This window comes from Gadus macrocephalus, chromosome 21 (assembly GCF_031168955.1).
Source record: "Gadus macrocephalus chromosome 21, ASM3116895v1".
Lineage (NCBI taxonomy): Eukaryota > Metazoa > Chordata > Actinopteri > Gadiformes > Gadidae > Gadus > Gadus macrocephalus.
Genome location: NC_082402.1, coordinates 241,612 through 257,351, shown reverse-complemented (window position 1 = coordinate 257,351; position 15,740 = coordinate 241,612). Strand labels below are relative to the sequence as shown.

Here is a 15,740-nt window from a genome sequence, read left to right as displayed (position 1 = left end):
ATGATGTTGGTGATTTAATTCAAGATGATGATTTATGACAGGATGACAGATAGTGAAGTCATGGGCTGGAGATCTAATATCGAAAGGTCCATCACTCCAAAAAAAAAATTGTCGATATAATTCTTTATTATCGGTACAAACAAACGCTACACGCTTACACGCTATAAAGTTAAATAGCTGTCCCTATCTGCAGCTTTGGTTATGTATCCATAGACTTAAACACTAGCCTCATCCTCACTCCCAGATAGCCTAGCCTAGCCTGGATTAGCATTGTTTACCACTAGCCTAGCCTGGGATAGCATTCAATAGGTCTGCTTGTTTACCACTAGCATAACGTGGGAGCGGGCTGTCAAACATTGATCGCCACTCCCGAGTGACTCAGCCGGGGTCACTTCTGCCCCAGATAGTTCACTACACCTGGGATGTGCCGACAGAGACACCGCGTCCCGAAACTCTGCTAACGTTAACCCGGGCCTGGCTTTAGTTACGGGTTTTGCTATTAAAAGATCAAATCAAAGATTAGTGTTTTTTAGTGAGCGGTTTAGTCCTATGTTCTCTAATGGAGGATTGTTACAGTTGTTAGGAAAGAGGATTTACGCGTGGTCGAGGACAGGTATGGGCTGGTTGAATGGTATTGTGTGATCCGTCTTAAAAGATAGTTTAACAGCTGTGGTATGTTTCCTTTTTATACACTGATCTTGAGTCAATATGACCTCTAACCCAGTAACTGTCACAATTATTTAATACAACGGGTTGATCGATCCGTCCACTTTAGACACACTGACGTAATTTGTATTCGTTAAATTACGTTCAATTGGAAATTATGTAAGTGCTCACATATCAGAGCAAGGGCGACAAATGGAGAAACTATATAATAATAAATTATTTAAATCCGAAAAATATATATAAACTATCAAAAAACAATCTTACAACTATTAGAATATCGAAGGCGAACAAAATATTAACTTAAACAGAGGAGAAAGAAACAGGTTTTGGCATCAGTTGAAAAAGAATAGCTGGACTGTATAAACATTTAATATAAGTACCATCTTCTTCCAAGTACCAAGTTCCTACTCAATATGTCGCCATGGTCGTGTTCAGCCTAAATATAATGAATTAGTAGGACTTTCTCAGTAGATTTACTGTTTTCTTACTGACAGATAAGAGCGCCAGCACACTCGGTTTGTGCGCCATGGGGAACCAGTGCAGTAACAATCTGGGGATCCCCCCAGCTAAGGGTCCTTACCCGGTGGGATGCACCGACCTCATGGTGGACCACACGACAAAGGTAGGACCAGGCCTGATGCGCCCTTTAACACCAGCTGCTAAGGATGGAACCCGGTTAAATACATACGGAAACACATGAGATACATACTGGAATATATTAAATACATACTGGAAACATTTAATGCATACTGAAACACATACTGGAATATATTTAATGCATACAAAAAAACATGAGATACATACTGGAAAATATTAAACCCAGACTACAATTCATACTGAAGATAGTTAAATGAAAGAATGTCTTGCCTTCAGTTTGACCCTCAGCTGAATGCATTGGTGGTCGCCTCATTATTGAGATGCATCTGGGCTCATTGTACGTCGCTGAAGGATCTGAAACGCTGTACAAATATCATTACATTTTATTAGCTCTGCATGATCTAAAAATTGAATAATTAACAATGTGTTTTTACTTTAAAATGCTCACTCCTATATACATGTATGCGGTCGAATCAGGCAGCAGATCGAGGTCTCCCCCTTACCCTCTGGTCTCCCCCTTACCCTCTGGTCTCCCCCTTACCCTCTGGTCTCCCCCTTACCCTCTCCGTCTCCCCCCTCCCTCCCCCCAGGGCACCTTCTTCCGGCTCTACTACCCCTGCCAGAAGAGGGAGACGGGCGATCGCCCGGACTGGATCCCCTGCAGGGAGTACTTCAACGGTCTGGCCGACTTCATGAAGATCAACCGCGCCATCAGCGAGAAGATCTTCAACTACCTCTTCGGTAGGCCCTCCAGCCACAGACGCTCCCATTCCATTTCTTTCCTTCCCGATACAGATTCCTGACCTCGAGTATCGGCCGATACCGTGTATATACTGATACAGCCTTTTGGAATTACTAATAGCACCTATTATTATTATTATTATTATTATTATTATTATTAATAAAGGGTTCTCTTATGATGACAGCAATGTATAGTCGGTTCCCTTACCGTCCACAATATCCTTTTTCAGAACTAGATCATTTACATTTATACATTAACGACTGCAGTATAACACTGCACGTGGGCTGAGGTTCTTTGCCTGTGAAGTACATTAGCTATTCACCCGATGGTATCGGATCAGCTTATAGATTTGTATTCTCGCCGATACCGGAATTTCTCGCCGATACTGGAATCGGTATCGGAACAGCTCTACTTCAGCGCTTGGCCTACAGATGAAACGCTCAATAGAGCAGTTGGAGGTGAGCTTCAGGTGGCTCAGTCCCGGCTCACCGGTGGTCCGTCGTTCTGTCGCCTCAGGATCCTTTAAGATCCCCGCGTACCTGGACGCTCCCTTCAAGAGCAACGACAAGTGTCCCGTGGTGGTCTTCAGCCACGGCCTGGGGGCCTTCAGGTGAGAGCCCTGCTACACCTGCTGGCTACTGCAGCACCTCCACCCACACCTCCACCCACACACACACCTCCACCCACACCTCCACCCACACCTCCACCCACACACCTCCACCCACACACCTCCACCCACCCACACACCTCCACCCACACACCTCCACCCACACACCTCCACCCACACACCTCCACCCACACACCTCCACCCACACACCTCCATCCACACACCTCCACCCACACACCTCCACCCACACACCTCCACCCACACACCTCCATCCACACACCTCCACCCACACACCTCCACCCACCCACACACCTCCACCCACACACCTCCACCCACACACCTCCACCCACACACCTCCACCCACACCTCCACCCACACACCTCCACCCACACACCTCCACCCACACACCTCCACCCACACACACACCTCCACCCACCCACACACCTCCACCCACACACCTCCACCCACACACCTCCACCCACACCTCCACCCACACACCTCCACCCACACACCTCCACCCACACACCTCCACCCACACACCTCCACCCACACACCTCCACCCACACCTCCACCCACACACCTCCACCCACACACCTCCACCCACACACACACCTCCACCCACCCACACACCTCCACCCACACACCTCCACCCACACACCTCCACCCACACACCTCCACCCACACACCTCCACCCACACACCTCCACCCACACCTCCACCCACACCTCCACCCACACACCTCCACCCACCCACACACCTCCACCCACACACCTCCACCCACACACCTCCACCCACACCTCCACCCACACCTCCACCCACACACCTCCACCCACACACCTCCACCCACACCTCCACCCACACCTCCACCCACACACCTCCACCCACACACCACCCACCCACACACCTCCACCCACACACCTCCACCCACACACCTCCACCCACACACCTCCACCCACACACCTCCACCCACACACCTCCACCCACACACCTCCACCCACACCTCCACCCACACACCTCCACCCACACACCTCCACCCACACCTCCACCCACACCTCCACCCACACACCTCCACCCACACACCTCCACCCACACCTCCACCCACACCTCCACCCACACACCTCCACCCACACACCTCCACCCACACACCTCCACCCACACACCTCCACCCACACACCTCCACCCACACACCTCCACCCACACCTCCACCCACACCTCCACCCACACACCTCCACCCACACACCTCCACCCACACCTCCACCCACACCTCCACCCACACCTCCACCCACACACCTCCACCCACACACCTCCACCCACACACCTCCACCCACACACCTCCACCCACACACCTCCACCCACACACACACCTCCACCCACACACCTCCACCCACACACCTCCACCCACACACCTCCACCCACACACCTCCATCCACACACCTCCACCCACACACCTCCACCCACACACCTCCACCCACACACCTCCACCCACACACCTCCACCCACACACCTCCACCCACACACCTCCACCCACACCTCCACCCACACACCTCCACCCACACACCTCCACCCACACACCTCCACCCACACCTCCACCCACACCTCCACCCACACACCTCCACCCACACACCTCCACCCACACCTCCACCCACACACCTCCACCCACACACCTCCACCCACACCTCCACCCACACCTCCACCCACACACCTCCACCCACACACCTCCACCCACACCTCCACCCACACACCTCCACCCACACACCTCCACCCACACCTCCACCCACTCTTATAAACACCCATCTACCTGAGCCTTCCTAATTATTGACAGCAGCTCGTCAATATACTGAAACAACTCACCCACATAGCCGCTCTACAAGGGACGCGAGTGAACAAGTGAAAGACCAACATTATGACACTATTATTCACTCTTAGCTGCTATATATACTACCCTATTATCTACTTAAACAACTACCCACATATAAACTAAAGCGACCCAAATCTATTTAAACAACCACCACAATAACACTGTAATCCACTCTTCCTTTCGACCCTACATCCGCTTAAACTATAACCTGGTTATCCACAATATAAAGTACCCTGTTATGGATGGCACTCTGGTTGTAAAAGGTCTTGACTGTCTGATCCTCATGTCTGGTGTTTGTGTCTGTACTGTAGTCGTGTACTGTACTGTAGTCATGTACTGTACTGTAGTCATGTACTGTACTCAGGTCGTGTACTGTACTGTAGTCGTGTACTGTACTCAGGTCGTGTACTGTACTGTAGTCGTGTACTGTACTCAGGTCGTGTACTGTACTCAGGTCGTGTGTGTTTCTGTACTGTAGTCATGTACTGTACTGTAGTCATGTACTGTACTGTAGTCATGTACTGTACTCAGGTCGTGTACTGTACTGTAGTCGTGTACTGTACTCAGGTCGTGTACTGTACTCAGGTCGTGTACTGTACTCAGGTCGTGTACTGTACTGTAGTCGTGTACTGTACTCAGGTCGTGTGTTTCTGTACTGTAGTCATGTACTGTACTGTAGTCATGTACTGTACTGTAGTCATGTACTGTACTCAGGTCGTGTACTGTACTGTAGTCGTGTACTGTACTCAGGTCGTGTGTGTTTCTGTACTGTAGTCATGTACTGTACTGTAGTCATGTACTGTACTCAGGTCGTGTACTGTACTGTAGTCGTGTACTGTACTCAGGTCGTGTACTGTACTGTAGTCATGTACTGTACTGTAGTCATGTACTGTACTCAGGTCGTGTACTGTACTGTAGTCGTGTACTGTACTCAGGTCGTGTACTGTACTCAGGTCGTGTACTGTACTCAGGTCGTGTACTGTACTCAGGTCGTGTGTGTTTCTGTACTGTAGTCATGTACTGTACTGTAGTCATGTACTGTACTCAGGTCGTGTACTGTACTGTAGTCGTGTACTGTACTCAGGTCGTGTACTGTACTCAGGTCGTGTGTGTTTCTGTACTGTAGTCATGTACTGTACTCAGGTCGTGTACTGTACTGTAGTCATGTACTGTACTCAGGTCGTGTGTGTACTCAGGTCGTGTGTGTTTCTCCAGGACTCTGTATTCCGCTGTGTGTGCTGAAATGGCTTCAAATGGATTCATCGTGGCCTCGGTCGAGCACAGGTATCTCTATTTTCATTTATATATTTGTATCAATTTCCATGAATCTCAAGTTATTTATATTATAGTTTTATTAAGTCATCAATCTATCAATTTAAAGCCCCTAATGTCTGCATTTGTTTATAAAACAGCTTGCAATGAAACTCCTCTTAGATTTATTGATCATATATCTTTTATCATTTCTTATTTTCCGTATCTGGACCCCTAAAAACGTAACGCTGACAGGTAACTTAACAAACTAACGATAGAAAGAAGAGCGTTTGGTTCAGCGAAGCCTTTGGGCTTCAGAGACGCGCTCGCGGTCACACACAGCTCAGCAACAGAACCACACGGGCCATCGAATGACACTAATCAACCAACATCGTCTTCCATCCCACCAGTAAAGGGGTTCCCTGGTTTATCGAAGGACCCCCCAACGGTGTCGGGGTCCAGCAGACACACAGACTCTCTCTGGGGGGCCGACTGTTGATATGTGGAGAGGCAGAAGAAAAGGCTGCTGTAACAATAGCACATACCAGCTCATCACTTTCCCCTCTTTATTACCTGATAGACGGCAGGGCCGCGTATAGAGCGCCACATAAAGCCCTGTCTGCCCCACGCGCCATGGCTGTGAATCGAGGCTCACCCCCGGATCAGAGTGGTACAGGCCAGGTGGGCGGGGCCTGCGGGTTAGCCTAGCATGATATCTGGGATCGTCACATTGCTAGCCAAGGATCTGGATAAGGTTCCTGTGGGTGGGAATAACAAACTATGCTGCTTTTCCTGTTATTGTTCCAGGAAATGCTCAAAGGTTGGGAAGCTTTGTATTGAATTTGCATAGAGAACAAGGGGAGTGTGTCCTTTGGACCGTCACCAAATATGTTTATTTAACTTATGAACGTTTTTTTCTATTCATTGTTTATTTAGTTAAACATATATATATATATATATATATATATATATATATATATATATATATATATATATATATATATATATAACTTAATAAACAATGAATTGAAAAAAACGAAAATGGCCAGAGTAATGCTTATGAAGTCCAACCTCCCCCTCGGTCTCCCAGGGACCAGTCGGCCTCCGCTACCTTCTCCTACCGCGAGATGAGCGACGCGGAGAAGGCGGCTGGGCCCCTCCCCAAGCCCTCCTCCCTCCCGGCCTCCGACACCCTGGTGGAGGAGTGGATGTACTACAGGGCCCTGGTGCACGGAGAGAGCGAGTTCGAGGTCCGGAACAAGCAGGTAACCACGGCGACGACAACAACAAGGCTTTCCTTCCCAACTGTCAGATAGTGTTTCTCGTAGCCTGGCTGTTGCCAGACCAAGATCAGTCGGAGCTTGACCGTCGGTCTGAGGAGGCTGCTGTCATTTCCTTCAGCACAGGAGGCGTGACCAACGGTCCTAGTTCAACTGACTCTGTTCGCGATTGGCTGAATGCCGTCGCTTCCCTGTCGTTAAACCAGCCAATAGCGCGCCAGGGGGAGAAGCCAGCTTCGTGATTGGCTCCCGCAAAAACGTATCGCAAGCAGAAAGAAATATGTTGATTTCTCGGGTCGGCTCAGGAGGTGGAGCAGTTGTCTTGTAACCGAAAGGTTGCTAGTTGGATCCCCCGCTCCTCCTAGCTGAGTGTTGATGCGTCCCTGAGCGAGACACTTAACCCACACTGCTCCTGACCAGCTGGCGGTCCCCTTGCATGGCTGACTCTGCCGTCGGTGTGTCAATGTGTGTATTAACCGTTGTAAGGCGTTTTGGGTAAAAGCGTCGGCCTAATGCCCTGATTGTAATTGTATTGCTCTTCTCCAGACTCCTTCTGCCGGGCGAACTCAAGCCGCCGGCAGAACGGGCGGAGCTACCCAGTCTGGTTTCTGGGGTGGTTGGTGTTGGTTTGTTATTGAGTTGAAGAGAGGGGAAGCAGTCAGATGGGCTGTGGTCACATGGGCTGGATCAGCTGGCTCAGACCAATGGGATCTGGGGAGCGATCAGACGTGGTTGAATCTAAAAGCCCTTCCCTGTTTCGGTTTGGTTGTTGGTCGGAGAGGATGCAGGGCAACGAGGTCCTGGTCCCTTATTTTACACGCAATCATCAAAGTATTGACCGCCTCAGCCGTTAAATAAATCCACATTTAAGTTCCCTTTTCCAAGGTATTGTCAACCTTATTGTTAAAAATGTAAACAACATAACATATACGAATAGTTTACACCACAATATGACTTCAGAAATGTAAGTACACACACGAAATCTGCAATATTAATACTGATATTATTGATAACATTAGTGATCCTATATGCTCCATAACTGAGAGTATATCTCAGGTGAACCTCCAGATGTCAGTTATTGATCATATAGCTCCATACATGCCTCAGGTGTATCCCAGGTTAACCCCAGGATATCAGTTATTGATCATATAGCTCCATAACTGACTCAGATGTATCTCAGGTTCCCTCCAGATGTCAGTTCTTGATCCTATATTCTCCATAACTGACTCAGGTGTCGGGGAACATGATGGAAATAAGTGGTGGCACTTTGTCATGTTTTTCTTCTATCCCTTGGATATGTCTTTATTCCAAATAAATCAAATCAAATCAAACGTATCTCTGGTTGAACTCCCGATGTCTCTGTGCTCCCAGGTGCAGCAGAGAGCCGCCGAGTGTGTCCGCGCGCTGGACAAGCTGTTTGAGATCAACGCCGGGATGCAGGTGGACAACGTGCTGAAGAGCCAGTTTGACTGGACCACACTGGAGGTACGGCCTCATCACGGTCGCCACGGTGACCTCGTCACGGTCGCCACGTGACCTCGCGTTCACAGCACGTGAAGACCCGATCGCTTTCTCTTCCTCTTTCTACAACTACAGCAAATCAGGAACCCAGTTGGAGCACTAAAGTCGGACGGTTAGATGGAAGTATTTATTATACTAGTTTCCAAATTTGCTGGATTACGAAAGTAACCGCTGCAGTGGTCAATGACCTTCCTTATTATTCCGCAAATATCACATGATATCAGCTGTATTAAGAACAAACTCCCAAACCTTCTGATTAGTAGGTACCTAATACTGTCGTGTACTCGCTGGGTTAAGGTCTTTTTGTTTTTACCATCAGCCACGTTACTACACTTTAATACCTTCCTAACTCTTTGGTGCAATCCTGCTAATAATGATAATAAATGATCCACAATAATGACCTCCACCCTAGATATCAGCTCATATCATCTATATTACCAGCAGATCGGTGATCTCATAGTACCCAGGACTCATAGTACCCAGGATGCAGCATTCCTCCTGGCTCTGACATCATAAACTGCTCTATCTTATCACCAGGAGTGAGGCTGATGAATCATAACAAAACCTTTCAACGTCCTCCACTTGTGATTTCACAAGGGGTAGTTTCTCCTCAGGTGTACAATGGCTTGATCCGACCCCTGCCTACCGGATGGTACAGTCCGTCATGGATTGTTCTTATCAAACACCCGGGTGGACACTCCCACTGGTGATGTCACCAGGGATAGATGGTTTGTGTAGCATTGTAGCAACATAGCATTGTATAGCCTCTTATCATAGTATATCGTGGAATGGGTTAACCTAACATCGTTAGTGCTTGGCACATGGTTCTATGAACATCCTTACAGTATTAAGTTTCTTTCTTCTGAAAAAAATACTTTTCATAAGTCGCTTTGTATAAAAGCTAGAGCTGTCAGTTAAACGCGTTATTAACGGTGTTAACGCAAACCAAATTTAACGGCGTTAAAAAAATGATCGCGCGATTAACGCAATTATTTTATTCAAAAAAATAATAATAATAAAAAATAAATTTCTTTGGCTCAAAACAAAGAAGCAGTAGCCTGACTGCTATGTTCAAATTACATTTGTTCAAAGCAGTATCGTCCTGTTTTGATCAGTATATGCCAATGTTGTTATCAATAAAAAATCATTTGCACAAGGCAAGCCGATGCACTTCACCATGTTGATAAGAGAATTAAAATGAGAAGAATTATGGGACAAAAAAATCAAGGGATATTTAGCATAGAAAAAGAATTTGCGATTAATCGTGAGTTAACTATGACATTAATGCGATTAATCACGATTAAATATTTGAATCGCTTGACAGCTCTAAAAAAGCGTCTGTAAAACACCCTGAATGTTGAAATGTCATAAAGTAGCTCAGGCACCATGTGGTGGGGAACAGGGCCCCTCTGAGGCCGCCCCTGCTGAGGGGCCCCAGCCCCCCACGCCCTCACCTCACCCACGCCCTCACCTCACCCTCCTCCACAGAACACCATGGACCTGTGCAGGATCGCCGCCGTGGGACACTCCTTCGGGGGCGCCACGGTCATCCAGTCGCTGTGCCAGGAGGTCCGCTTCAAGTAGGTGCACCCCGAGAACCGGGCTCTGGAGAACCGGGCTCTCTGGAGAACCGGGCTCTGGAGAACCGGGCTCTGGAGAACCTTGCTCTCTGGAGAACCGGGCTCTGGAGAACCTGACTCTGGAGAACCTGACTCTGGAGAACCTGGCTCTGGAGAACCGGGCTCTGTAGAACCGGCTCTCTGGAGAACCTGGCTCTGGAGAACACTGGATCTGGAGAACCGGGCTCTGGAGAACCTGGCTCTGGAGAACCGGGCTCTGGAGAACCGGGCTCTGGAGAACCGGGCTCTGGAGAACCGGGCTCTGGAGAACCTGGCTCTCTGGAGAGCGAGCGGTTGGGTTCTTACTCACCGTTTCTCACAAAGGCTTGAGAGGAATTAGAGACGGTTAATATGTGTTTCATATCTGTTGATATTTGCAGATAAATGCTGGTTTCATATCTGTTAATATATACAGATATGAAACCGCTCAGGGACACCTAGGTCAATATTAGCAGATATGAAACAAATGGATTTTAGCAGTCTGTTTTAATTACCAGGCGTGATGTTCAATAGCCATTATATGCCATTTGTGACATCACAAGTGGGCGTTTCCCCCCAGAGGTAGTGGATAGATATAAACGACCAACCAACCTGCTCAGTGGGCTGTACCGTCTGGTCGGCTGACACCTGTAGGGTGGATTACTAAAGGGCTAGTAATGGTCAATCTGCATCATAGTGGGTCGGCTTAGCTCAGGAGGTAGAGCAGTTGTCTTGTAACCGAAAGGTTGCTAGTTCGTGTTATTAACCGATGTAAGTCGCTTTGGATAAAAGCGTCTGCTCAATGCCCTAATTGTAATCAAAGCTGGTTGTCAATAGAGTCGTCTACTGTCAACTGTTCAGCACTCGGAATTGCGTAGATATCTGAAAAAGCAAAGATAGAGATGGGCAGATACATTATTCATAATAAATGGACAAAGAGTGAAAGTCAATAAATTAATTCAATATCGCATTCCAACACTCCTCCGTGTGCCCACGGTCCAGATGTGGCATCGCCCTGGACGTGTGGATGACCCCCCTGGACGAGGAGATCTTCCCCAAGGTGAAGCAGCCCATCTTCTTCATCAACTCCGAGAAGTTCCACTGGGCGGGGAACATCAGCCAGATCAAGAAGCTGGACTCGGCCGGGATCCAGAGGAAGATGATCACCATCCGGTGGGTGGAGGAGGAGAGACCCGGGGGTCCCAGCCTGTTTGGACCAGGACCCCGAGGAGGTTCTGGTGTTTACGTCCACACAACAGCGGCCCCGTAATGTCAATCCTCTAGGGGCCGCATCGCAGGACAGCGGCCGGGGTGGGGCTCAGGAGGCAGAGCGGGTTGGCTGGTAACCGGAGGGTTGCTGGTTCGATCCCCGGCTCCTCCTATCTGAGCGTGGAGGTTTACCCTGAGCGAGACGCCCCGCTCCGGCACACCGCCGTGTGTGTGAATGGGTGACCGTTGGCCGATGTTGTAAAGCACTTTGAGGGCCCACTGGTTAGAAAAGCATTGTATAAGTGCGCTCCAATTACCATTTAAGACACCAAGGGATAAGTACTATTTAGCTTTAGGCCCGAGTCATTAGGCGTTCGCTTCGTATATGCTGGACCTTTTTATGACAATTTTACAACCTTTTAAATAACTTTAAAAAGCGTCAGGGCATCGATCCCATCAGTGGGTCATCAGAAGGTCGGAGGTCGTCTGCAGACAACCGCCGACCTTCAGAGGATCTAGGCTTCACTGATGAGTTTAATGCCCTGATGCTGATTTGGGCATGAACGTGATTTGGAACGTGATTTGGGTCTTCCCTGACGTGCCTCCCACTGCTCTAACGCCCACAGGGGGGCGGTGCACCAGAGCTTCCCGGACTTCACCTTCCTGACGGGGAACTGGATCGGGAAGATGATGAAGCTGAAGGGGGAGATCGACCCAGCAGTGGCCATGGACCTCAGCAACCGGGCGTCGCTGGCATTCCTGCAGAGGCACCTCGGTGAGCCAAACTATATATTTTGCCCACCACAACCACAATACTATTTGAGAGGACAATGTGAAGATGTGAATGGCATCTTCACTGTTTTAAACCATGTTTTAAAAGATGCACATATTCCTGTCTGGCTGTTAGCCGTACTAGTCTGCAGCTGTGGCTCATAGGCTAATTGAGCCACACCCATTCTGGTTCTCCTTAAGAGGGCCAGAGTTTTAGACGGTTGTGCTATTTGTTTAAAGTAAAAATATGCTTTTTAACAACAACCATGTGCGTCGAGAAAACTCTTTTTCACAGACAACTTTATTTTTATTCAGGCATAGGTTCAAACCAGAAGGTTTAAGCAGCTCCGAAACCCACTCACCCTAGGGCAGAAACAAAACAGAACACGTTCGACAAACAGATTTACGGAGACATACAGACCAGGACAAGGACCAACCAGTGTCTAGAGGAGAGGCAGAGACATGGACTGGGATCGGGTCAAGACAGACAAACATTTGGAATAATGGAGAACAGTCTTAGCCAGCTGTAGGGTCGAGGTGAGCCTCACTGACGTAAGAGAGGCTGCTGTCGGTCTGCAGGAGCTGACAGTCAATCCAGATGCATGTCATTGCATTAACATTCAGGGCATTTAGCAGACGCTTTTATCCAGGGCCACTTACAGTAAGTAGATTTGTCTGATGACAAATTCAACTGATGAATGTTGGTACCCAGTATCTTTTCGGCTGGCGGTCGAACGCCTCAGCTAGACGATCCTTCCTGCCCCCTGTAGTATACAGATATGAACAGACACCATCCCAGCTGTAAGTGACCTTAGTGCTTTTACCGTGCAGGTCTGAATAAGGACTTCAACCAGTGGGACCCCCTGATCGAAGGGAAGGACGAGAACCTGATGCCTGGGACCAACATCACTCTGCTGCAGTCCTCCATCTAGTCCACCGCGAGATACAGGGGATCACGGGCCACTTCCTGTCCCTAACCGACCACTTCCTGTCCCTAACCGACCACTTCTTGCCCTGTGTTCCGACTGAGTGTCTGGTGCTTGGGCGTTAAAGGTGCATTTTGTTGGACTTAGCAGCATCTAGAGGCGAGGTGGCAGAATTGCGACCAACTGAATATGCTAACCCCTAACCACTTCCTTTCCGACGACCTACGGTGGCCTGTAAGGGGCCAGCACTCTGAAATGATGTCATTGTCCATGACTACATCGCCAAATAGCAAGTGATGGAGTTCCTTGATTGATTTATAAATTGTATTTTAGTTATTTATTCTGTGAAATTATAGGTTGCAAGTAAGATAGCTATTATGATTACAAATCTTTAAACTTGTCCTCTCTAGAGCTGCTTGTCCCTTCTGGGCTACTGTAGAAACATGGAGGTGCAACATGGCCGCCTCCCTGGAAGAGGACCCCCTTCCTAATGTAGACATTAAGGGCTGATTCTTAGCTCACGAAAACACTGCTTATTTTCATGGGATTATACACTTTTTAATGCATACTTATGTATATTATATTCCATTACTGCCAAGTCAGGTCCGCTAGACGCCACTACATTCTATACACTACACCTTTAAATGTAGCCTGTTCTGGCCGATAGTGTCATGGCAGCTAATGCCAGTATGCCATGCTACACACTGTGTAGTGGCTAACAGGAAGTGAACAAGGAGTGCATGCAAAATACAGGGATTGAATCACTTGTGCTGTGTTCCAATATCCATACTTCCATGAGTACACTTAAACGTAGTACACTATCCGCACTCACTAAGTGTGCTGATTTTCAGATGTCAGTGTTGTTCCAAATCGAATACTCCGTGGTGCACCAACCGGAAATTAAGATCACGACTGCCGCCGCGGCTCCTCCCCCGCAATAAACATCCCGCTTTGAACGGTGAACTCTTTACGCCTAAAAGCTATAAAAACTACAAAATGAGTCTATTAATGCAGGCTATGTGGAAAATGGGCCGACGTTGGCTCAGCCTGGCTCCGCCCTCTTCCGCTACGTAGCCAAGATGGCTGCCGTTGAGTACGAAAGGTGTCGATCCACAGTTCGCGATTTGACCGTTTTGAGTACACCATCCGGGTCCATTCAGTACACTTATTTTCGCCCGATCTGAATTGGAACACGCTACGTACTCAATCTAAGGCTAGTATGGATATTGGAACACAGCATCGGATCCATTCGCCATGAACTGTGCCCATCAGACCTCCATCAAAGTCCCACCAGTGTATCATCAAAACCAGGCAAATTGTACCTCACATTAACAGGTGTGAGGTGGATTAAACATAGACCTGTTTCACCTAGCAGCCATATTGGTTAGTTGTATGGGGAAACATGAGTCCAAATTACAAATGCATTTTAAATGATACGTGGGTGAGTGAATGGGCCCTAGGATTTAAAAGAATGCATTGAGTTTTCAGGGGTTTTCTAAGAGTGTAGGATTCCCCACCCAACAAGGCTGTTGAATAAGGTCTACTCAAATCCATTTCAGAATGCACCCAACGGTGACATCACAAGTGGGAGTGGCCAGCTCTTGGTTGACCCCACCCCTTGTGAGGTCACTGGAGTATATTCTGAGGGCTTGGAAAACCCCAGGGCCTCTTGAACGGTGCTGTGAATGTACGCTGTCCTCGCTAACCTGTGTCTCAGACACGCAGCGACCACCTCTGTGGGGCCTGTTCGATAAAACGTAACACGTAAGAGGTCCGGTGCTGGTTCTCAAGAAGACACCGATAAACCCGTCAGAGGACGGCTGTGACACCAGCCCTCGTAGGGTGAGGGACGTATGAAAGATCACTGAAATGGGCCGTCGTTGAATCCCTTAGCGTCACTGCTAACGTCCACGAAAGCACTAGTCTCAGACATCGTGTTTAAGAAAAAGGCAACCTAGAAATACCTCTGATGAACGTGTCCTGATGTGGTTCAGGTTGAAGTGTGGCTGCATGTGGATTACCCTTTCATATATATTAATTTGAAGTATGATTTTTAATAAAATGTGACTGGACTAGATTTGTATACATATATATCTTAAGATGTCAAGTGAAATTCTGATACTTTTTCTAAGACTTGATTATACTTTAGCAATGACCTGGAAAAATAACACTAAGAATGTGCCTTAACTGAAAGTCTGCGACTAGTCCATGCTGGGACTTATTCTCCAATAAGCCCGTCGTTCTCATCCAATTCTTTCTGGGAATCACCTCATCATACAGTGAGTCATGTTTCATTTGTACACTACAGAAACCAAATAAAGCTCAATGTAAAATCAATCTGCAGCCTGTTTTGTTGAACTGTACCCCGACTCAACCAGTCATGTCTTGCTCTTGTCATCCTTTTGCTATCACCCCACATCCGCTTCAACATATTTGATCCAGCTCAGATTATTTAAACAAATGCTTTTCTCTGATTCGGCTTGGTGAAGTTTGAGTCATTACGGAGCAGGTAGGGTACCTTACAGGTCCACTTCTAGGGGAGAGGGTACCTTACAGGTCCACTTCTAGGGGAGAGGGTACCTTACAGGTCCACTTCTAGGGGAGAGGGTACCTTACAGGTCCACTTCTAGGGGAGAGGGTACCTTACAGGTCCACTTCTAGGGGAGAGGGTACCTTACAGGTCCACTTCTAGGGGAGAGGGTACCTTACAGGTCC

General features: G+C 48.2%; 1 protein-coding gene across 1 annotated transcript; it reads left to right on the top strand.

Annotated features, from left to right (window-relative positions):
- The first annotated feature begins 188 nt into the window (after nucleotides 1-188).
- pla2g7 (phospholipase A2, group VII (platelet-activating factor acetylhydrolase, plasma)) lies at nucleotides 189-15,362 on the top strand. Its single transcript, XM_060042161.1, has 11 exons — nucleotides 189-613; nucleotides 1,161-1,288; nucleotides 1,854-2,004; nucleotides 2,522-2,615; nucleotides 5,685-5,753; nucleotides 6,811-6,985; nucleotides 8,372-8,485; nucleotides 10,010-10,101; nucleotides 11,122-11,292; nucleotides 11,955-12,103; nucleotides 12,931-15,362. Exons 1-11 carry the CDS (start codon nucleotides 550-552, stop codon nucleotides 13,029-13,031), a joined length of 1,308 nt encoding a protein of 435 aa, XP_059898144.1. The 5' UTR covers nucleotides 189-549; the 3' UTR covers nucleotides 13,032-15,362.
- Nucleotides 15,363-15,740: the final 378 nt, after the last annotated feature.

What these genes read in the sequence shown, in the direction of transcription:
- pla2g7 (XM_060042161.1), top strand. Translation starts at nt 550, where the DNA reads ATGTTCTCTAATGGAGGATTGTTACAGTTGTTAGGAAAGAGGATTTAC. An exon ending in GTGGCCTCGGTCGAGCACAG is followed by an intron (nt 5,754 to 6,810) that starts GTATCTCTATTT and finishes TCGGTCTCCCAG; the next exon opens with GGACCAGTCGGCCTCCGCTA. An exon ending in TCGAGGTCCGGAACAAGCAG is followed by an intron (nt 6,986 to 8,371) that starts GTAACCACGGCG and finishes CTGTGCTCCCAG; the next exon opens with GTGCAGCAGAGAGCCGCCGA.